The sequence below is a fragment of the Callionymus lyra genome, chromosome 19 (assembly GCF_982586985.1).
Source record: "Callionymus lyra chromosome 19, fCalLyr1.hap1.1, whole genome shotgun sequence".
In the NCBI taxonomy this organism is placed as follows: domain Eukaryota; kingdom Metazoa; phylum Chordata; class Actinopteri; order Syngnathiformes; family Callionymidae; genus Callionymus; species Callionymus lyra.
This window is the reverse complement of record NC_141836.1, coordinates 5,836,814-5,858,809: the sequence shown is the minus strand read 5'-3', so window position 1 is coordinate 5,858,809 and position 21,996 is coordinate 5,836,814. Positions and strand designations below refer to the sequence as shown.

The 21,996-nt window shown below is 39.5% G+C and overlaps 1 protein-coding gene across 3 annotated transcripts in view; it reads left to right on the top strand.

The window, feature by feature from the left end:
- Positions 1-21,996, top strand: part of plch2a (phospholipase C, eta 2a) — a 143,085-nt gene that overhangs the window by 112,809 nt on the left and 8,280 nt on the right. For all 3 annotated transcript variants that reach the window (XM_087780686.1, XM_087780687.1, XM_087780688.1), the window contains 18 exons: positions 1,996-2,239; positions 2,333-2,462; positions 7,067-7,237; positions 8,800-8,893; positions 8,969-9,172; positions 10,093-10,213; positions 12,513-12,684; positions 13,793-13,900; positions 15,604-15,759; positions 16,409-16,501; positions 16,574-16,674; positions 18,400-18,494; positions 18,582-18,764; positions 18,870-18,977; positions 19,621-19,745; positions 19,811-19,895; positions 20,127-20,273; positions 20,805-20,884. In XM_087780686.1, the coding sequence (XP_087636812.1) occupies positions 1,996-2,239; positions 2,333-2,462; positions 7,067-7,237; positions 8,800-8,893; positions 8,969-9,172; positions 10,093-10,213; positions 12,513-12,684; positions 13,793-13,900; positions 15,604-15,759; positions 16,409-16,501; positions 16,574-16,674; positions 18,400-18,494; positions 18,582-18,764; positions 18,870-18,977; positions 19,621-19,745; positions 19,811-19,895; positions 20,127-20,273; positions 20,805-20,884 (2,417 nt within the window). The remainder of the gene's footprint in view (positions 1-1,995; positions 2,240-2,332; positions 2,463-7,066; positions 7,238-8,799; positions 8,894-8,968; positions 9,173-10,092; positions 10,214-12,512; positions 12,685-13,792; positions 13,901-15,603; positions 15,760-16,408; positions 16,502-16,573; positions 16,675-18,399; positions 18,495-18,581; positions 18,765-18,869; positions 18,978-19,620; positions 19,746-19,810; positions 19,896-20,126; positions 20,274-20,804; positions 20,885-21,996) is intronic.

The window sequence follows — 21,996 nt, the reverse complement described above, 5'->3', positions numbered from 1 at the left end:
TGGCCGAAACGTTTTGACCCAGACTCTAAGGAGAGAAGAGAGAAGGAGCAATTTGGTTAAATTAAAGTTCAAGCCTCCAACTTTGAAGTGCTTTACTGCATCTTTACTGATCAGGGGGAGCGACTTGTTCTCTTCCAGCTCCTGCTAGAAACGAGGATCAAATGGGTTTTTTCTTATTTATTCAGTGCAAAAAAAACTTTGGGCAAAATTTAAGCTATTAACACAATTGTGCTAATTATTGGAAGAGTTCAAGATAAGCTAAGGAATATAGATGATTAATGTCAAGCATTATGAAGGGACCTGGTCTGTGAAAGATGCTTTAAAAATAGAACTTAATTATTTCTTTAAGGATTGAACTAGTTAAGGTAAAATAATTTAAGGGGTTTTATGAAGCTGTATAGAGACTCCTAGAATTATAGGACAATATCACAATCATACTTCCTGGTAAATAAACATTTCTTTTAGGCTAAAACTGAATCACACCAGGGGCCTAAATCCTTGATACCAGACTTTAAGTTTTGGTCTGGTTTGACTCCATCAATACGGCATGAGGTAAAAAATAATACTATAAAACTGTAGTATTTACTAGATATAAGTTATTCTTATTATTATTATTCTTTTCTTTTTTTCTTTTTATGGGTCTTTTACTTCTTTTTTTCTTTTGCAAAATGGTTATTTTATAACTTAAAATATAGTGATTATATAATAATTACTAATTTTATGGCGTATGTTGCATTTAATGTGAGTAAGTAATAGTTATTTGTAAAACGCCTTTCTATATCAAATCAAGTATTTTCAATTGTATAATTTATGAATATTTTTATTTTATTTTTTATTCTTACTGTTTAAATACCAATAAGTAAAAATAAATGTACAATCAGAATAAAACCGAGTAAGAAAATGAATAAAAAATATATATATTGTGAATGTATATACATTCACAATATATATTAGTCAGGAAAATGAAGTTGCTCTGGATCCACACAAAATGGAAAGTCCAGGAAAAGTGATGTACAGGAGCTTCTGATCCAGTGGTATATTGACTAGTTAAAAAGCTCTCAGCTCTCTTTCAAGACTCTTTAAACCCACCAGTCATGTCACTCGCATGTCGAGAGCAAATTATGCTCCGACGCTAGCTGTTGTGCAACAAATAAAAAAAAGAAAAAAGGAAAAAAAAAATCCATATTCAGTCAGATTCTCTCCACAGATCGGTTGAGAAGACTTTGGCCTCATCTGACTGCAGAGCACAAAGTGTCAGGGCCTGCTTCTCATGAAATTCAGATCAGGTTGCATGGAGAAGTGGATATTTCTGAAGCTCATGCAAACACACGTGCACGCACACCTACACCTGGCACACACACGTGCACGCACACCTACACCTGGCACACACACATGCACCGCCTCACGTCAACGGTCCCTCGGAATAATGCAGCGGCGCTCGGCCTCTGGAGTGTGTGAGCGTTGATGCATTATCAATGAGCCGCTGTGTAAATATTGTGTTACTAATACACCGGTTGTTGCTTTGTAAAAGCTCGAGCCGAACAAGCGAACCCCCCCCGAAATGTTAATCAGCTGCTCACTGTCATGGGGAGAGCTGATGAATAACTCCAGGCCAACTTCCCATGCAACTATATTATCATCTCATAAATGTTGCATCTCAATAAAGTCATCTCTCCGGGTGCTGCTCATTAAGTCTTTTTAATCTTTCGGCTTGATGAAGCCTCCGTCCCGAATGGAAGACTTTCACCTTTTTAAAACGTCCTCGTGCCCTTAACAATGAAATTCTCATTCGACTCTAATTGCAAATTTTCCTCAGCGACACGGAGACGGGAAATTGCTAATTAATCACATTTTGTGCTCGGACATAAAGCGTGTTGACATATGGTTGCGCCGATTTTTCTTTTCTCTCTATTTTAGTCTCATTTGCATGTGCGGTATTAAATATTTTATCTGCTAAAGCGGCAGCGTTTCTGAACTCGATCCATGTCTCGACAGTTTCCATAGACTCCATCCGAGAAGTCTGCGAAGGGAAGCAGTCGGAGATCTTCCAGCGCTACGCCGACGGAAGCTTCGACCCCAACTGCTGCTTCAGCCTCTACTATGGGGAACACATGGAGTCCCTGGACCTGGTGTCGGGCACCGGCGAGGAAGCCAGGACCTGGATCACGGGCCTCAAGTACCTGATGGCCGGCATCAGTGACGAGGACAGCCTTGCCAAAAGGCAGCGCACCCGGGATCAATATCCTTTTTTTCCTCTCACCTGCTGACTCGTCCGGTGTTGAAGCGATTGTTCGTGTTTGTCTCTCGGATGCTTCCTTAACGTCGGCGTCACGTGGCTGAAGCAAACCTTCGCCGAGGCCGACAAGAACGGCGACGGAAGCCTGAGCATCAGCGAGGTCCTGCAGCTCCTCCACAAGCTCAACGTCAACCTGCCCCGTCAGAAGGTCAAGCAGATGTTCAAGGTACGGAAGCTTCATCAGACGTAATTAAGGCTTTTATTATGGCTATAGAACTGTGAGAAAATTGGCTCTTTTTGTCCCATTTTTCAAATGGTATTGTGGCTTGTTTTTACATATATGGTGACTTTACAATCCTGTCAACATTTTCACCGTGATAATACTTTTTTAATCTTTTTAGCAAACGACTAAAATGAATTGCAACAAAAGTTGTATAAAATGACTCATTTAATAGGCACACATCCATTATAAATGAATGCCCATGATCTCCATTCCCATCCATTCCCTGGCTCGCATCCAAATACACCTCTAAAGTTGGCAGTTACTGGGAGTTTGATGGACTCAAAGGGATAATTGATGCATAATTGAAGCTTAAATATAGATTTATTTAAGGTTTTCTGAACAATTCATCTGCTCAAGGCTTCAATACAAGATGGAAATAACAGTATGGAGGGATTTTTGACGGAGATCAAGACGACTGAGCTCCAGTAGCTTCATTTAACTGGACATATATTTGGTTTATAACTCTAATAAGGAACAGATTACTCTGAAAAACACTTTGTTGTGTAGCAAATTAATGAGAAACAAACATTTACTCATGGATTTTTTTTTTTTTTCTGCCCGTTGTCCATATGTTTTAAACTGGTGTGATCTTAATGAGCAGCCTAGTGGTCTTACTCCAACGACGCTCAATTAAAATCCGACGGATGGCAGAAGGTATGATTCCGTGCTCGTGCGAACGATGTTTTTACAGGTCACCTCGTGCAGGACAGGAAGTAATAGGCTTGTTAGTTCCTGGCAGATTGCAAATGAGCAGTTAAGATACTTTGACTCGTTGCTAATGCTACAGATGTGAGTCAACACTCACTTCAGTCGTTCGCCTCCGAGCTCAGCCTAGGGATTAAAACGTCGGCGCGTTAAGTACATTGTTGGAGCGTCGCCCCCCCCCCTCTGCTGAGCAGCTAGCAAAGCTTGCTAGCATTAAGCCCAGAGGCCTGTTGACGGTCGCCCATATGGTGCTGCCGGGACACAGATGGCCTCTGGTGTAATGCAAGGTAAACACAGGCGGGACCGATCTGTAGTGTCATGAGAGGCTGGAGGAGCTCAGCCAGCTTCCTGGTTTAACCTATATCCTGGGAAACACCTGTGGCACTTCCTGTCGTCTACAATTCAAGTCATTGTTAGCGTGCGACACTACAGTTCTCAGCTTTTTAAAGTGAGTATTCGTCTTATGGTGACCAGCTACAGATACTGTTGCTACTAGCTAGCGATATTGTAGCATTCTGGACAAAACGTTTTGAGATTTTCTGCATTGTTTCGGGTAAATGATGTCATTTTATTGGTTCTATTGCAATTCCTGAAGAGGCAGATTCTTTTCTGTTTTTCTTGAGGACACGTAAAGTAAAAGGAACAACACCGTTGGCATACGATGGAAAAAATATTAAGGAGCTTCTATATAACTACATGAAAATCTGTTCATATATTCATTTTATAATTAATTGTATAAAATAGTTGTGATAATATGGGATATAATGGAAACACATTTTTTTATTTTTTATTAATTTATAGGATCGGAAGAATACTTGTTAATTAAAAGGTAATTTCAAGATGTTGTGATAATTATAGTTGTGGAGAAAAACCGTAATCGGAAGAAAAAGATGATGGAAATCTGTCACTTGCAGTAAAAAAAAACGACTTGTATTCTATTGTTGTTTATCTAGTTTAGAAAACTCTTTAGATAAGGTTCCATCAACGTTATGTTAGAAACATCTACATATATATCATTTTAATATCTGTTCTTCCATAAATCTCATTTTAAACAAAGTCTACTTTATCCGGAAACGCCCGACGGCGCCGCAACGATCCACAAACACCGGCGTCGCAGGAGTGATTGACGGCGGAGCAGCACTTGTAACCGAGAGCACGAGAGTCCTTCCCCGCGTGGTCTTTCCCGTGTGATGCATCGCAGCGGCAAAGACCTGCTGTTGTGAGAGCGGAGACGGTGCTTTGTCCAACCTTAAAAAAAAAAAAAAAAAGCTGCACATCTAACCGAAGGAATAATCTCTAATGATGTGTCAAGCTCAAAAGACGAAGCCTGCTAACAAGTTAACTGCACAGCACTTCATGCATTATGAATGAAAAGGAAAGGAGAATGTGTTGGGTTTTTTTTTTTTCCCTTAAAAAGAATGAGCTGTGGCTCCTGAACTGCAGTCTCCGAACCCCCATTAGATCCTCCTGCTAGAAAGTGCAGAATTGCTTCATTAAAAGGTGAAATATCTTTCCTTCCAGCATCTTGGGAAGCGATTCTTTTTAATAAAACCCACCATCTAGAGCCGGATACATGACAGACCCGTGTTCTCTGGCGAACGTCTGTCACACATCCGTCAGTCTGTGAGCGTCAGTGACGCACCGACTGCAGCCGGCTGTCTGCGGACGTGAAGTGTTCGCCATCTGAGTCATTAGTCCTGCTGCGTCGCACAAAGAGCATGTTGAAAACTTTATTGAAGCCTTCCAGCCTGCAGACGAGGCAGGTGACACACAGATGCCCTCCTGCGGCGGTCGCTCGAAACGGGGCCGTCAAAGCAGCTTTTAAGGGCGAGAAACATCCGACGGGGTTAAGGATCCAGGAACTGTTGGGATGAAGTTGTTGCTTTTCTTCGGACACTTTTTAATTCCGAATGGCTCTAAACATTGAAAGATGCACATCACTGATCTGATCCGGCCTTACACCCCAGCTCGGGCTCTGAGGTCTGTGGATCAGAATCTACTTATGGTTCCTCGCACACGGTTCAGGACCAGAGGAGAGAAATCTTTTCAGGCTGTTGCTCCTAAGCTTTGGAACGATCTTCTCTCTCTTTGCGCTTGATTGATCTACAGACTCCTTTAAGAAACATCTTAAGACGTTTTTATTTGTTCAGGCTTTTCCTTGATTTTCTGGAACTCCTGTTGTGTTATCAGTTATATCTTGACCTTTAAAGTATATACTTTATTGAATATTGTTTTGATTGTTTAAGCGCTTTGTGACCCTGGTCTGGAAAAGCGCTATACAAAAAAAAAAGACTTACTCACTTACTATGAGTTGTTGAGACTTAAATTCTTCTATTTGGGGAAATTAAATGAGGGGAAAAAAATCAGATTGAAACACTGAAGACGTTATTTATGTTCTGCCAACAAAATAAAGTACATATTTTAGGTTAAATGTTGATTATTTCCAGCATTTTTCTGCCACTCACTTTTTTTTTTTACACTTTATCTTCATGACATGTGTGCAACCTTATCTTGATTTTATTTAGCATATAAATAAGCACCTTTCAGACATGGAGGAGTCGCAATGTGCTTTTACTTAAAAGCATAAATAAAACCAAAGTGCATTGGGAACAGCACGATAGTTACAACAATGTACAATGGCCGAGAGGTGCGAAATAAAATCAACAATTTCAGAAATAAAACACACAATCACTGAACAGATTCACAAAACACAAAATCAATTAAACACATTCACAGAGCAAAGCACACGAAACAAAACAGTGATTTTATGTTTTATTTCTGAATTTGTTGATTTTGTTTTGCACCTCTCAGCCAATCAGATCAATTTCTTTAATTAATATTTTTTATTGATTTTACTATTAATTTGCTATTTTATAATGGATGGTTAAAACTAGTAGATGTGCTGATGAAGCTTCATGAAACGGTGTCGTGTTGTTTAGAGGTCAGTAGGTGGCGCCATCAGTTTAAAAATGATGCGACGTTTCATTAGAACAGTTTTTAAAAACCAGTGCTGTGTCTCAAATCGCATACTACTCTTAGTATGCTAGAAGTTAGTATGCATGAGTTTAGTATGCATACTAAGTAGTACGCAAATTCTCCGCAGATAGTATGTCTCAAATCAAACCCTGAAGCTACACACTAACCGGAAATCACATGACAGCTTCTTCTTCTACTTCTATTTAACGATGTTTCAAGCAGCTGTTTGAACGCTATCGCCGACACCTGCTGGCAGCACGTATTGCAACTTTGGAAAAAGAAATAAAGAAAAAATATGAGAATCTAAATAATCGCGAGATATTTAAGCTGGTATCAGCAGCGAAGACGTGTTTATCCTTCTACTGCTGCTGAAAATACACATTTAAGTATATGCATATATATGCATTTATATATGACGTAACTTCCGTTTAAAACGTCACTTAAATGGCGGCTGTTTAGTATGGTTAGTGTCCATCGAACCATGCTAGTTTTGTGGGCGTGTTAGTACGCCAATTTAGTATGCATGGCGCACTAAATTTCGCATACTAAGAATTGAGACACACTAACGTACTAAAAATACTAACTTTTAGTACGCTAGTATGCGATTTGAGACACAGCACAGGAAAATGGTACAGACGCCATCTAGTGGATTCTAGAAATAATAGCACTGCTTCATGAAGCTTCATCGTCAAAAGACGGCATCATAAAAGACTGTAAAAGTGTTTTCAAAAGGGATTAAAAATAATGAGCTCTTGTTAGGCCACATTCTAAATATTCTTTTCTCAAATTGTCCAACTTTCTTTTCGCCGAGTCGACCTCCGCCGCAGTCCCAGCGTCCTCGAGACTAACGTTCGATCTGCCGGCAGGAGGCCGACACCGACGACAACCAGGGCACGCTGGACTTCGAAGAGTTCTGCTCCTTCTACAAAATGATGTCGACGCGCAGGGACCTGTACCTGCTCATGCTCACCTACAGCAACCACAAAGACCACCTGGACTCGGACGACCTGGCCCGCTACATGGAGACGGAACAAAAGGTGCACGACTGGATTTCCTACCTGTAACTATTTAACTTCACTTAATCAGAAAAGTGTGTCAAATAAAACGACACAAGCATCTTTTGAAGTTTCTAAATAATGTCTTATTAATGTACGTTGCTAGTATTTGTTAAAATATAAGTAGTTTGGTTCTTTCTGTTAAAACATCTTGATGTTGGTTACACATCCTACACATTTCTGCTGCTTTACAAGTGGAGTTCAGAACAAACAAAATATAATCTTTAATTTATCATTCATGAGGGCTTGTGGCTGTGATGAATGCATTTTAAACAGGAGGAATATTTGTTTTCACATCAGTGTTAACTGCAGCTTTGTTGTGCTAGCAAAGGCTTGTTGATTAGCAATCGTATGGAAAATCCTTGTCGACAAGTTCTCGGTAGTGTTTCTGAATTCAACACATTTTTTGGGAGCCGTTTCGACATGTGGGGCTGAGGCGCGGCTCATTAAAAATATCTCAAATTAGATCCTTCATCATGAAGCTTCTGCTGAAAAGATGTTCCTCCTCCCCGGAAATAATTTTTTGCGATCATTTTTCTGTAATCATGACTGAATCAGATTTGCCAGAAGTGTCGTGCTTTAAGTTTACAGTCGTGTAGTTTGAGCCATTCTTACACAACACATTTCTTACTCCCATTTTATTATACATGTAAATATATATTTTTTTAATGATTATAATCATACTTTTTGCTTAAATCTGGCCCAATCACAGGGGTCACAACACATTATCAACCAATCAAAAGCAACAACAGACGAGTCTAGTTGTCTAAACATCTCTCATTACACACAACACTCATCGTTACTTAACATTTTAACACAACAAGCTACCTGTAGTTTGGGTTTCTCCAGTCATGAATCCCACAAACGCTATTAAGAAAGAGGAAATTAAATTTCCGGCTTTTAAATTAACCTCATTAAATGGGCTGCATCTGCTGTGTTCTCCTTTATTATCACTGTCATACTCTTTACTGTTTAAATGCATGTTTGTTATTTATTCATCTATTTTTTGTGTTATTCATTATTTTGTGCCATATCTTTTCATTGTTTAAAACCAATTAAAATTTAGATTTTCACCCAGTTAGTGGGTTCAGATCATTTAAAATGGCCAGTTTGAGATGCGAAAATGATCAAATATAACATTTAAATGTAAAGAAATTCATAATTAAAACAATATTTGAGCTTCGACTTGTACACGTCATTGTCAAGGATCTGGCAAAAATGTAACATTTGGCAAAAATGAATAATTGAATCATCATATTTTAACCACCGTAGTCATAAATCATTGTCAAAGATGACGAGTTTATGAAGCTTCAGCTGACATGAAGGTGAGGACGTCGGTCGTATCGATCTATGAATTTACTTTTTTGTTCTGCCCAACATTATTTTTTTTCTCTTGAATTGTTGCTGTTGACTTTGAAACTTTGACCCTTAAGTAAAGTTCGGAGAGAGACTCTCACGGAGCTGCTTGAACCCAAAACCGTCACCTGATCAATACGGATGATGCGCGTCACGACTCATGAGTAACATTTCTCTTCTGCCCTCAGATGACCAAAGTCAGCAAAGACCACTGCCTCGAGGTTATCGACAAATTCGAGCCGTGCTCCGAGAACCAGAAGCAACGAGTTCTGGGCATCGACGGTCCGTCCGCGGCTCGATATGATCCTTCATTAGAATGTCGCCCGTGTTTCTGTAACTTCCTTTTTGACCCGCTAGGTTTCACAAACTACACGAGGAGCCCGGCGGGCGACATCTTCAACCCCGAGCACTACAACGTGCACCAGGACATGACCCTGCCGCTCTGCCACTACTTCATCGCGTCGTCGCACAACACCTACCTGATGGGCGACCAGCTCATGTCCCAGTCCAGGGTGGACATGTACGCCTGGGTGCTGCAGGCCGGCTGTCGCTGCGTAGAAGGTGACAGAAACCATGCGTTATGAAATATTTTTCCATAAGTATAGTTCAAATGGACATGAAAACAGTCTATATCTCGCCTTAAAACCACTCGCATGGAACCAACTTTGACTTGTTTAACCAGTAGAATTACCATTTGAATTAATTTCTGTCCAGTGCAAAGAGATCTGACCTCTATTTGAATTTTCATACGGACAATAAGCATGCTGACAGACATTAACATAGTAAAGGTCTCGGTGGGTTTTTCAACCTCTACGCATGTGTGGGTAATACCTGCCACACAAAGGTCACCACCCACTCCTCGACTCTTTGTCTGGGGACTTTGGGGGGGGGGACATAAATCAGAGTGGACAGAGGCTTGTGCAACTGTCTTGTATGTCTACATAGTTTCCCTTTGATAAAGGTCACCAAAATGCTAAGTTTGGCAAAAGCGACCCTCTTTTGCAAATTCATGCTTCGTCAAAATCCGAAGAAAGATCCGTGAGACGCGTTTTTCCGCTTCACCGGCAGCTTGAAATCTCATCGTCAAGTTGGAAAATGCGTCGGAAAAGTATTTAAATTTTCTTAGAAGGCGTTTTTTCAGTGTAATCGAGAGGATGAGGGGGGAGAAACCATCAGGCTGCTCACACCAGCTAAAATTACCAAGAAAAACATTTTTACAGTTCATAAAGTTTCCTCAATTTAAGTCGAAAACTCTAACCACAGGGGTGTCAAACTCGTTATGTTCTTTAATACATACATTTTTAAAGAGGTCAAATCTGCTTCTGCCAACACTGGTCACATCATAACTTATGGAGGTCAGATGGCTGCGACACTACTTGCAGTGACCACCAGTTGAGCCACAATGAAAATAAGAAAAGAGAAATGAATGGTGGAATAATGGAAGCCATGTCATAATAATAATAATAACTCTGTAACTGCAGTGGACTGCTGGGATGGTCAGGATGGAGAGCCTATCGTTCACCACGGTTACACTCTCACGTCCAAGATCCTCTTCAAAGACGTCATCGAGACCATCAACAAGTACGCCTTCATCAAGAATGAGTAAGTACACACACACACACTCACTTGATGTACAAGTTAGTGCAACATATTGTTTCTCTTATTTCTGTTTTAATTACGATTACAAACACATGGATTAAAATAGTATTTTTGGGGAGAGGAAAAAATGTACGTATACTTTGAGTACGATGTGTGTTGTGCAGTCAGGTTTGCCACTTCCTTTCTCAGTGAGCGTATTGCTATCAACTGTATTTTAAACAATAAAGTTGTTCTAGAATGTTTAAGGATATAGTTTTTCTGCTCGGATAGTACGGTTTCATTTTAGACTAGTTGTCGTTTCTTGCCCAATATATTAAATTAAATAGATATCGTGCACAGAGTCAGAGACGTTTGCTTCTGTCAGACCACAAACCTGCAGGTTTTACTCCAATAGTTCATGATTTAAATCCAAAAGGAAGCTTTTTTTTATTTATGTAAGCTGTAAACATTTTTGTATGAAGGGGGGGAAAAAAAAGCAATATTGTTGCTAAAATAACTGCCTTCAAGAAGTTAATTTCACACTCAAAATCAAATAAGAATCCCTAAAAGCTTCTGTTCTGCGCGTTGGCTCAGACGAACTACTGAATGTCGCGCCGAGGCTCTTCCTGGTTTTGCATTCGCAAATTAGATTTCAGGGTAGATTTTCTCCTGGAGACCCGGGGCCGACGATTAAACAAATGCCTCCATTTCTGCGCAGAGACGCCTGCGTATCATAAACATGTTGCTAATAGACGTCTCCTTTTGTTGGGGGGGGGGGGGGTAATGGCGAGGGGATGTTAGTGGGAGGTTAGATGTCGGCTCCAGACAATCTCTGGGCTCAGTGTAACGACCGTATGCGGCTGCATCCCAGCTCACCTCCCTAATCTCCAGCCCCCCCCCCCAACCCTCCGTACGTCCACACAGATGGCTGCTCTGTGTGCAAATATGAAGTCGAGAGCCAGAACAGTCAAGTGGCTTTTGCTCTCATCCACTTCAACATGGAGAAAAGTGCTTCACTAAAATTAGACCATTCCTACAAAGTCACGCAGAGAGAATCGAGTGTAAAATCGACTAAAAAATAAATAAATCTTGCTTTGATCCACGATGTGATTCCGAAGTCATGGAGTTTTTTTTTTCCCCTCCGTCTTAACCCCACTGAGGTGCCAACAAGAGGTAGTAATCCTCTCCAGTAGAAAGAAAGGCTCTATTTTTAGCTCGCTCGACGTGAAGGAGCTCAGTTTAGGCGAGTGTTCAACGGCTCTATACGACACTCGTGCAGCAGATTTAAGATGATTTGCTGCAGGAAACACTAAAAATGTTCATTTTACATCAAAGAGGCGTCAGATTCTTTTAGAGATGGAGACTAATGACCATCCTCAGACGTCTGTCAACCGAGAGCTTTTTTTTGTGAAGGTATTTATTTCATGTCAAAATCCAAACGATGATCTCACTTAAAGCCTCTGACAGTGTTTAAGAAGGACACTGAAGTGACCTCGATAGAAGTTATTTTTCCCGCAGGCGACCTCGAAATGACGAGGACTGGATCTTGTTAGTGGAGAAACATTTAATTCTGTGATCTTCTGCCCACTTTTGACTTAACTATTCCATCACATGGTTTTACCTCTGCCAAGGAGGTCATGTAATCTTTCATGTTTAGTGGTTTTAATTAATATTTCTCCTTTTTAATCATTATTTTTATAAGATTTCAATTAGATTTTCAGTAAATGTTGAGCATGGAGGAAAAGGAATTGGGTTTTAATTCTGCAGCTCCATCTGGACTTAACTTAACTTTGTACTCATTGATTAAATGTTACTCCTTGGCAGTGGTATGAGCTTTTCCCAGAGCTTTCCTCGTGTCGATATGACTAAGATTTTCTCCCACCGACACGGATCAATCCGGAGCAACAACCTCTCCGAAGTCGCTGTTTTTGTTAAGGTTTTTCCAGCTGCATGGAAACAAATTTAAGAGTAAAGAAGTAGCAAAACTGAGGATGTGAAAAAAAGATGAGTTGTATCGCCTTCAGTGAGATATATTTTATTTAAAAAGGTCAGGCACCATCTTTAATTCCAGGGTAGAGTCTGAGCAGAAGGTCTTGTGTTGAAAAAAACAAATTGATCCGACGCAGAATCTTGAGCGAAAGCCTCGTTATCGTGGTGATGATGTTGCAGAAGCGAAAGCTGAGCTTGAACCGTGTCATTATTGCTCAATACTCTCTTGACCTTGTTTGACCTTGTCTCCGAGTCCGGCAGAGAAGGGGGGAATAAAAGCCTCTCCGTCCTCTTCGACCCTCCAGCCCTCTAACCGCATGTGATTATCTCCCAGTTATCCCGTCATCCTGTCCATCGAGAACCACTGCAGCGTCCCCCAGCAGAAGAAGATGGCCCAGTACCTGATTGATATTCTGGGCGACAAACTCAACGTGTCCAACATCAAAGCCGCAGACGCCGGTCGGCTGCCGTCGCCAGAGACACTCAAGGGCAAGATCCTCGTCAAGGTAAAGTGGCCCCCGACGTTTTTAGATCTGAAAGTGAGACTTTTCTCCGCTGTCAGCAGGACACGCTTCCGCGGAAAGTTCAAAGAAGTGCCGGCTGTAGATTTTCTGCTCCTAGTTTAGATCTGGAAACGGTCGCTGGAGAAATGTATCTGGCAGTGTTGAGATAAGAAGTCAGATTTCCTAATAAATTGGTTTATTACAAGATAAAATGTAAGATTATTGTGACCTGAGTAGTGGGTTTATGCAGTACAAACATTTCTCTCTAGAATCTTTTTTGCCGGTTCCATCCAGATCTTATACGTTCATTAAATCTTAATTTACACTAAACATTTTCTGTTGTTGAACGTTTATACGACTATAACAGTGTTTACTTTCGAAATCAAAAGTCAACAAGTTAAAACATTTGAACATTAAATCACTGTATTATTATTTAAACACACAGTAATATCGTTGTCGTAAATGTAGATTCTTTTTAAACAGTTTCTAAATCCATAAAAATCGAAACCCTAGGTATTTAAAGTCATTTTAAAACGTAAAATGTATTTCTTCTTAAATATTCTTACAGTCCTGTTATCAAATGAACAGAATTGTTAAACAGAACGAGTAAAACATTTGCGATGATTCTCAGAGGTCATTTTTTCAGTCAGTAAATTTCTCTTGATGTCTCCATTTTCCCCGAGACACGAGCTTGAAATGCAGATTTATTTCATATTTTTCGAACATGCCGATGTTTTGTTGTTTGTTTTCTGAAGTAGAAAAGTTAGCCCTGGTCGATATCGATTATATTGACTTTAAATTCTGCCTGTAACTCCAAAAACATAACATTTCAATCCCTCAGGAATCCGGATGAATATAAAATCAATTGAATATGAGTTTTGAAAATTCAGTGAGATTACTGCTCTCACACTCAAAAAACAAAATGAACCTGTAAATGATTTAAGAGGGAATGCAGTGAAGATTTCTGTTTATTTTGCCTCAGCCTTGATTTACCTGCTCTGATGAATCGATGGTCAAGTCAACAGTGCCCTCTAGTGGCGGAAGAGACGACATTAATGTGTGTTTGTGTGAGATGTTGTCGCTCAAACGAGTGTGTTGTCGCCTCATCCAGGGGAAGAAACTTCCTCCCAACATCGACGAGGACGCCGAAGAGGGAGACGTGTCCGACGAAGACAGCGCCGACGAGATGGAGGACGACTGCAAGCTGATGAACGGAGACGTACGTAACCCTCCAGGCTTCTTCTCGCCCCCCCCCCAGTACTTCCTGTGCCCCCCTCCCGCCCCCCATCAAAAGTCCGCTCTGTTGAAGCTGATCTCTCTCTTGTGATTCTTTGAGTACTTCCTGTTCAGCTCGTCTCCATTGGTGTTTACTCTGTTTCTGCTCCTGCTCTTCTCTCCTCCTCTGTCCCTCCTTCGCTTCATTGTCGCTTGCTTCCTACCAAGTGGAAGGTATTGTATAAAACTACCAAACCATCCTCTTGTGTGTCGCATTCAAGGCCTCATTAGTAGTAGGTTTGAACCTTCCCGTGCTCGAGGCCTGGTTCAAATCCAACAAAAGTGTTTCATCAACCCCCCGTCGTGTCTCGCATCTTCGCACGGACGTCAAAGAATGTTTTTTTTTACCACCTCTGCAAAAAAAACTATAGCAAAAATATTCAAAACGACGACACATTTTTTCAACACATCCCTTAAATAAATATCTTCAAGTTCTCATGTTGTTTTTAATAGCTGACAACCGGACAAATAAGATCATTTTATGACCTCCTTGGCAGGAGAAATAATGGGTTAAAACAGCAACATATTATTTTGTATCTTTAGAAACTTTTTGTGGATGAAATTTGTCAGTTTAAAGGGTTTTCTTTTTAAAAATTGTTGTTTTTTTTTGTCAGTTTTAAGTGAACACAAGTCTGTGTGTGCGTCCATCATATGTCAATCAAGCCTCTCGCTCGTTCGCACATTCGTTTCTCTGTAGAAATGCAGGATTTTCTTCTGAATAATTCTCCTCATTTGACACTTTAGAACTAATAAACTATGATGTCACTTGTGTGAAGCTAAATTTAGAACATCTACAGCCTCAACTTAATTTCTGGATCAAATACAGATCCTAGAACAGATTTATCTTAAACTGACAGGATCACTATGAAGTCCTGGTTATGAGTAAAACAAATATTTATCTCATAAAGTTGTACATCTTTGATGCTACAAGCCGGCGCTCCCATTGGAGTGTGAAGCCCGGAGATAAAATCTTCTCGGAACAAAAAAATAAACTTGGTTTCACTTGAACCTGAGTTTTTCTGCCTCCTCAGTGTCTGTCTTAGTGAAAACTGATCAGAAATCTATAATATTTGATTTTCTTGCTCATAAAAATGAATGATAAATAGTTCTGGTTGCATGTAAATGCCAAAATATTTTTTTGAATAAAGATTTAAATGTAGATTTGAGCCTTTTCCTGAGGTAATATTAGCACCAAATCAAAGTGATATAATACTGTTATTGACCAAAAAAAACACGTTTTATTTCAATTAAAAAATAACTTATTGTTAAATGTGAAGGTTTGAGCATTAATGCTTTAATATACATTTTTCAAACTTTATTTGGGTCACAGTGGGTCGTCTCTAGTTCAGAGCCAGAAGATTTAAAAATCCTGTTTTCAATCCGCTGTGTTCGTTTCACCTGTGATCGCTGCATGTGTGACGTCGTCTTCAAGTGCATGTCGTCGCCGGTTCTCCTGTCGCAGTTTCTGTTCGTCCATCTTCTGCACTCGCTGATGGAGTCGGACGCTGCTCCACGACTGCATGGACGCCAAGCGTGTCCGAGTATGAAACGGACGACGACACGTTTGCTCTCTCGGTCGTGCAGCTGTTTTGGGAAAGAAAAATGAAAAAAAAAAAATGACCCTAAACTCTTGTCTTTGCTCTTCAGACCACAGCGAACAGGAAGCAGGTGGAGAACATGGCCAAGAAGAAGTTGGACAACCTGATGAAGGAGTCGAAGATCCGGGACCGAGAAGACCCGGACAGCTTCACCATCACCGCTATACCGCCCGCCGGGAAGGACTCTGGCACTGCTGGCTCGAAGGTGAACCATCTCCAGGGTTGAACCCTCTTACGTTTGTACAGGAAACACAAAAAATCTGCTTTTACTTTACTTCTGGATGTTTTTTTTTAAACCCTCTTCACTAATTTCTTAGTCCTAGTGCGTTAAAGGAAGGGTAGGTGATGCTTATAAATTATTTCAGCAAGCTGCTTTTTGAAGCCTAAAGTCCAACCCCCTTTCTTCAGACTCTCCCAATCATTAAAGTGAGACTGGGGAAGAAAATGTCAGTTAAATGACTTTATTCATCCAGAAAATGTAATTCAAACTTGTAATGTAACAAATCTCAATTGGAAATGTGGTAAAAGTAGGTCAGTTTTGCATTCAAGTCGTGAAGATAAAGGAGCTTTTAATTTGAAGTTCTGATTTGGGCAACTCAAGGTGTGATGTCACTGTTAACATTTGTCTCCTGCTCTTTGTTTACTGGATCAAAGGTGGATCTTCTTGAAAAAGACCACTGGTTTAAATTAAAGTAAAAAAAACATATTTGTGGAAGAAATTTAACCTGAAAGTCACTTTTTACCACTTCTACTTCTTTTTGTGCGTGATGTTACTTTTGTGTGTATTTTTCCAACAAAAATGTCTCTTTAAATCCTATAAAAAACGTTTTTAAATTGTGTGTTTTTGATTCCAGAACAAAGGCGACGACGGCGGCGACACGGCGGACGAGGTCTGCGGGAGCAAGAGAACCAGCCGCTCGTTCATAGGAAGCTTCTCCAAAAGAAAGGTTTGCCAGCGTCGGCTCGCTCCTGATCGGGTTCTTCTTTGCTGTTTTGGATCTAACCTCCGTGAACCTCAGCAGAAAAAGTCGTCCAAGCTGAAGAAGACGTCCAGCTTTGAGGACACGGACACGGACCCGGAGAGCAGCAGCAGCGCCTCCAGAGCTCCGCTTCATCACAAGTACGAGCTTCTCTACGACTCTATTTATCTGCACCAGGTTTTATCATTTTCTGTTTCCGAGTTATGGATATTTTAACATTTAATTTTTCTGTTAAATATTTTTAAATACTCTTAATAAATAGATCATAAAGATATATTTTTGTGAAAAAGTATATTTGTTTGAATAATATAATATAACCTTTGCATCATTTGGTTTAATGTATATTTGTTTAAATATGATTGTTTATTGAATCAAAGTCAAGATGTATATTTTTTTGTTTATATATTATATTTTAATATTTATTTATAGATTTAAATATGTGTATTACATTTCTATTTACTCCACTGCATCTTTTCCCCCCCTAATATTTGCTTATTTCATAAAATATTGGCAAATATTTATAAACAAAAATACAAATTAATTAAAATATATATATATATATATATTTAAATCCCTTGCAACCACCCGTATATTATATGGCCCCAGTGTAATATAATAGTCCTTTCTTTTGCATCATTTTTGTTTAATGTAAATTTGTTTTGATATTATTGTTTATTCAATCAAGGTCAAGATATAATGTTTGAGAAAAATTTTTTTGTTTTATTTTATTATATTTTATTTAATATTTATTCATAGATATAAATACGTGTAATACATATCTATTTACTCCTATGCATCTCCCCCCTAATATTTGCTTATTTCATAAAATATTGGCAAATATTTATCAACAAAAATACAAATTAATTAAAATATATATATATATTTAAATCCCTTGCAACCGCCCGTATATTATATGGCCCCAGTGTAATATAATAATCCTTTCTTTTGCATCATTTTGTTTAATGTGCATTTGTTTTAATATTATTGTTTATTCAATCAAGGTCAAGATATGTTTGAGAAAAATGTTTTTTTTGTTTATTATATATTATTTAATATTTATTTATAGATTTTAGTATGTGTATTACATTTCTATTTACTCCACTGCACCTTTTCCCCCCTAATATTAATTTATTTCATAAAATATTGGCAAATATTTATCAACAAAAATACAAATTAATTAAAATATATATATATATTTAAAGTCCCTTGCAACCGCCCGTATATTATATGGTCCCAGTGTAATATAATAGTCCTTTCTTTTGCATCATTTTGTTTAATGTGCATTTGTTTTAATATTATTATTTATTCAATCAAGGTCAAGATATAATGTTTGAGAAAATTTTTTTTTTTGTTTATTATATTTTATTTAATATTTATTTATAGATTTTAGTATGAGTATTACATTTCTATTTACTCCACTGCATCTCCCCCCCTAATATTAGTTTATTTCATAAAATATTAGCAAATATTTATCAACAAAAATACAAATTAATTAAAAGATATATATATTTAAAGTCCCTTGCAACCATATATTATATGGCCCCAGTGTAATATAATAGTCCTTTTCTTTTGCATCATTTTGTTTGATGTACATTTGTTTTAATATTGTTTATTCAAAAAAGTCAAGATATATCATTGAGAATTTTGCATTTGTTTATTTAATATATTTTATTTAATATTTATTTATAGATTTAAAAATGTGTATAACATTTTTATTTACCGTCTAATTTAGTTGGTATAATATTGGCAAATATTTATAGACAAAATAACTATTTAATTAAAAACAATGTATATATATATTTAATGTTCTGTTTTTTGCTCCACAAATGGTTCTTGACCGTGTGACGGACATGTTTGATCCTCAGAAAGAAGAAAACGATGAAGTTATCCAGAGCTCTGTCCGACCTGGTCAAGTACACTCGCTCCGTCGGGCTCTACGACATCGAAGCTCAGGCACAAGGTTGGTCCCGATGATCCCAGACCGTCGTCAGAAGGTTCCTCCTCCTGTCATGTCGATCTCAACATCCCATCGTTGTGTCGCCGACAGTCGGCTGCAGCTGGCAGGTGTCGTCGCTCAGCGAGACCAAAGCTCACCAGGTGATGCAGCAAAAAGCCACGTCGTTCATCCAGTTCAACCAGCGGCAGCTGTCGCGCATCTACCCGTCGTCGTACCGGGTCGACTCGTCCAACTTCAACCCTCAGCCCTTCTGGAACGCCGGCTGCCAGCTCGGTTTGTTCTGCACACGCTTGAGACAGTCGTGCTTCTCCTGCTAAACTGAGGGGAAAATGTCTGGAAATATGTTCTTATGTCTGATGAGTCGTTTCTTTTCTTCAGTCGCTCTCAACTATCAGTCCGAGGGTCGAGTCCTGCAGCTCAACAGAGCGAAGTTCTACGGCAACGGCAACTGCGGCTACATCCTCAAGCCGACCTGCATGTGTGAAGGTTCGATTCCTTGTTCGATTCCTCCTCATGTTGGCATCGGCTGTAAATAAAGTGCATCTGCTGTCGAGTGTTAACAACATAAACATTTGCTTCTTTAAAAAAAAAAAAAAAAATCCTTTTTATTAATTCCATTATTTTATTTTATTGTATATATTTGTTATTATCACTGAGTTACAATAAATTACATTTTATTTCTTAAATACAAATGTTTTGGTTTTGTACAATAATTAATTTATAATAAAATAAAAACTGAGATTCAGTACAAATCATTAATAATTCCCCAATTTTTTTGACTGCACTAATAGTTTTATTTGTGATTACTTTATTCCCCAAAACTAACGTCAATAAAAGTCATATTTGAAATATAGATTGTCTTAATGCTATAAAAACGTCAACACTGCTTTATTATAACGAACATTTTTCTGATTTTCAGTGTATAAACATTTATTAAAATGTAATGAAGTCCACCGTGATTTGTATTGTTGTGTTTAAATAAACTTTTAAAGTCAAACGATGTTTAAATTATTAATTTTAACTCTCAATATGCCAACATTTTAATGGTTCAATTCGAGTAAAAAAAAAATCAGCCCGGGAGAATATAAAAGGTTTTCTTCTGATGGTCATGTCTGGGTTTTTCTCTCAGGTGCCTTCAATCCCAGCCTGGAGGATCCGATGCCGGGTCAGATGAAGAAGCAGCTGGTGCTGAAGATCATCAGCGGGCAGCAGCTGCCTAAACCCAAGGACTCCATGATGGGCGACCGGGGCGAGGTACGACAGCTGCACCTCTCTGACCCCGGAGGAACTTCCTGCTTCACTCCTTCTTTCTGCGTCAGATCATCGACCCCTTCGTGGAGGTGGAGATCATCGGCCTGCCGGTGGACTGCTGCAAGGAGCAGACCCGCGTGGTGGACGACAACGGTGCGTAGACCCCGATGAAGGTCGTTTGGAATTTGATTGGTTCCACGGGTTTGATGCGCTGGTATTTTGTTCCGCCGCGTGATCGCTGACCTCGGCAACTTTCGGCTTTTTTTTTGACTGGCCTGCACACACACCCGGGTCGATGACTGATGAAGTCAGCAGAGACTGGCGTCGACTCTGAATTATTGATCAATGCTCTGCACCTCTCCTTCCTTTTGATTGGTCCTGCAGGATTCAATCCCATGTGGGAGGAGACCCTGGTGTTCACGGTGCACATGCCGGAGCTGGCGCTGATCCGCTTCCTCGTGTGGGACCATGACCCGATCGGCCAGGACTTCATTGGCCAGCGGACCATCGCCTTCAACAGCATGATGCCAGGTGAGGCGTCACGTGACCTTCATCTCTTGGATACTTTCTTGACTTTTTTTTCTACTTCCATGTAAAAAGTTTGAGCTTAATTTCTTGAATAAATGAAGTATAAAAATGAGTACCAGGGAGATTTCAGTTTTGAATCATTTGTAGCAAATGTTTTAATTTTATTATACTGTAAACATTCTAAATATAACTTTTATTTCATCAATTTTAACGTATTGAATTCAACTAGTTTTGTCCCGATATTTATTTATATAAATTACAAATAAGTTTCACATTTTAATTAATGTATATTGAGAGTCTGTAAATATATATGTAAATATATCTAGAATTAACTAATATATATATATTTATTTTTAATAATGTTTCCTTTTTTCTTTTCCTCCCTCTATTATTCTTACACGATCTATTAAGGGATCTTATTATATGTACATATACTTTTTTTTGGCAGACATTTAGGATGATATTTGCTACATTGACTACATGAAGTGTGTGTTTGATTGACACCTGTATCTGTGTGTGTGTGTGTGTGCGCAGGTTACCGGCACGTTTATTTGGAAGGTATGGAGGAGGCGTCCATATTTGTTCACGTAGCCGTCAATGACATCACCGGTAAGGTAAGTACCTCAGGAGTTCCTCACGTGGACTCGTGCGATCGACTTGTTTTAATGTCGCGTCAGTGAAGCGAGTTCAGCGCTACATGGAACTCTGATAAGATGATAAGAGGCTCATTCTACGAAAGTAGAGCCGTTTCCACTCGTTAAAAGAAATCGAAACGTGGAGACTGCTTCAGACCTTGGCTCCTGCTGTGGTTTGATTGTTAATCTGTTATGTTTTAATGCCACATTTGGGAGCAAAGTCTTTGTAAAGGCAAGAAAGTACAGGTGGAGTGTAAAACTGTTGATAAGACTTTTAGTTATTGGAGAAGAAACATTGTTTTATTTACTTTATTCAACTTTAGAATCCATATCTGAGGTGAAATTCTTTTTATCTCATGTTTACAATTTCCAGAGATCATGAAATTGTCCATAAAATAAAAAAGGCTCCGCTTTGGTAGAATGACCCAGGTACTGACCACTGCAGGGTAGAACCATGTGTAGCTCCCCCTTAAATCATCTACTCACTGACGGGTAAATGGTCCTGATCTGTTGTAAGTAGAATTAAGAAGATGAGACGGAAGTTGGAAAACGGAGACATTGATAAAAAGTTAACGTGACACATGAACATGATCCGGTGCACGCGGATGACACGGTTAAAGAGTGTTGGTGTCGCTCCTGCTGCTGCCGCCGCTGCTCCCTCATCAATAATGCAGCCGTCGCTCCTTTCACTTCCTCCCGAGTCTCAATGTGCTCAAGTCTTCCCAGCCATGTTGTAAATGACCTCTGTGTTGTCCATGTTGTCGCTTTGAGCCTCGTTTCTTTGTGAGTCGCTGCTGCTGCTGCTGCTGCTGTCGGATCTCTCGCAGCCATTCTCTCTCTCTTTCTTTCTCTTTCTTTCATCCTCCGTCCTTCTGATTTTCTGCCCGTCTCTCTGTTTGTAATTCCAGTGGACCCCTCTTTGTCCAAACGCTTCATTTAGAAGCAGGACAGTTTTAGGAGCCATGAAGCTGCCACTCAAAACCCAGGTGTAGTGACACCCAGTCGGCATCTTGCATGAGCCACCCCGTCCCCCCCGTCCCCCCCTCGTCCCACCCCCCGCCTTCTCTACACTCCCCTCACTCGCCAACAAT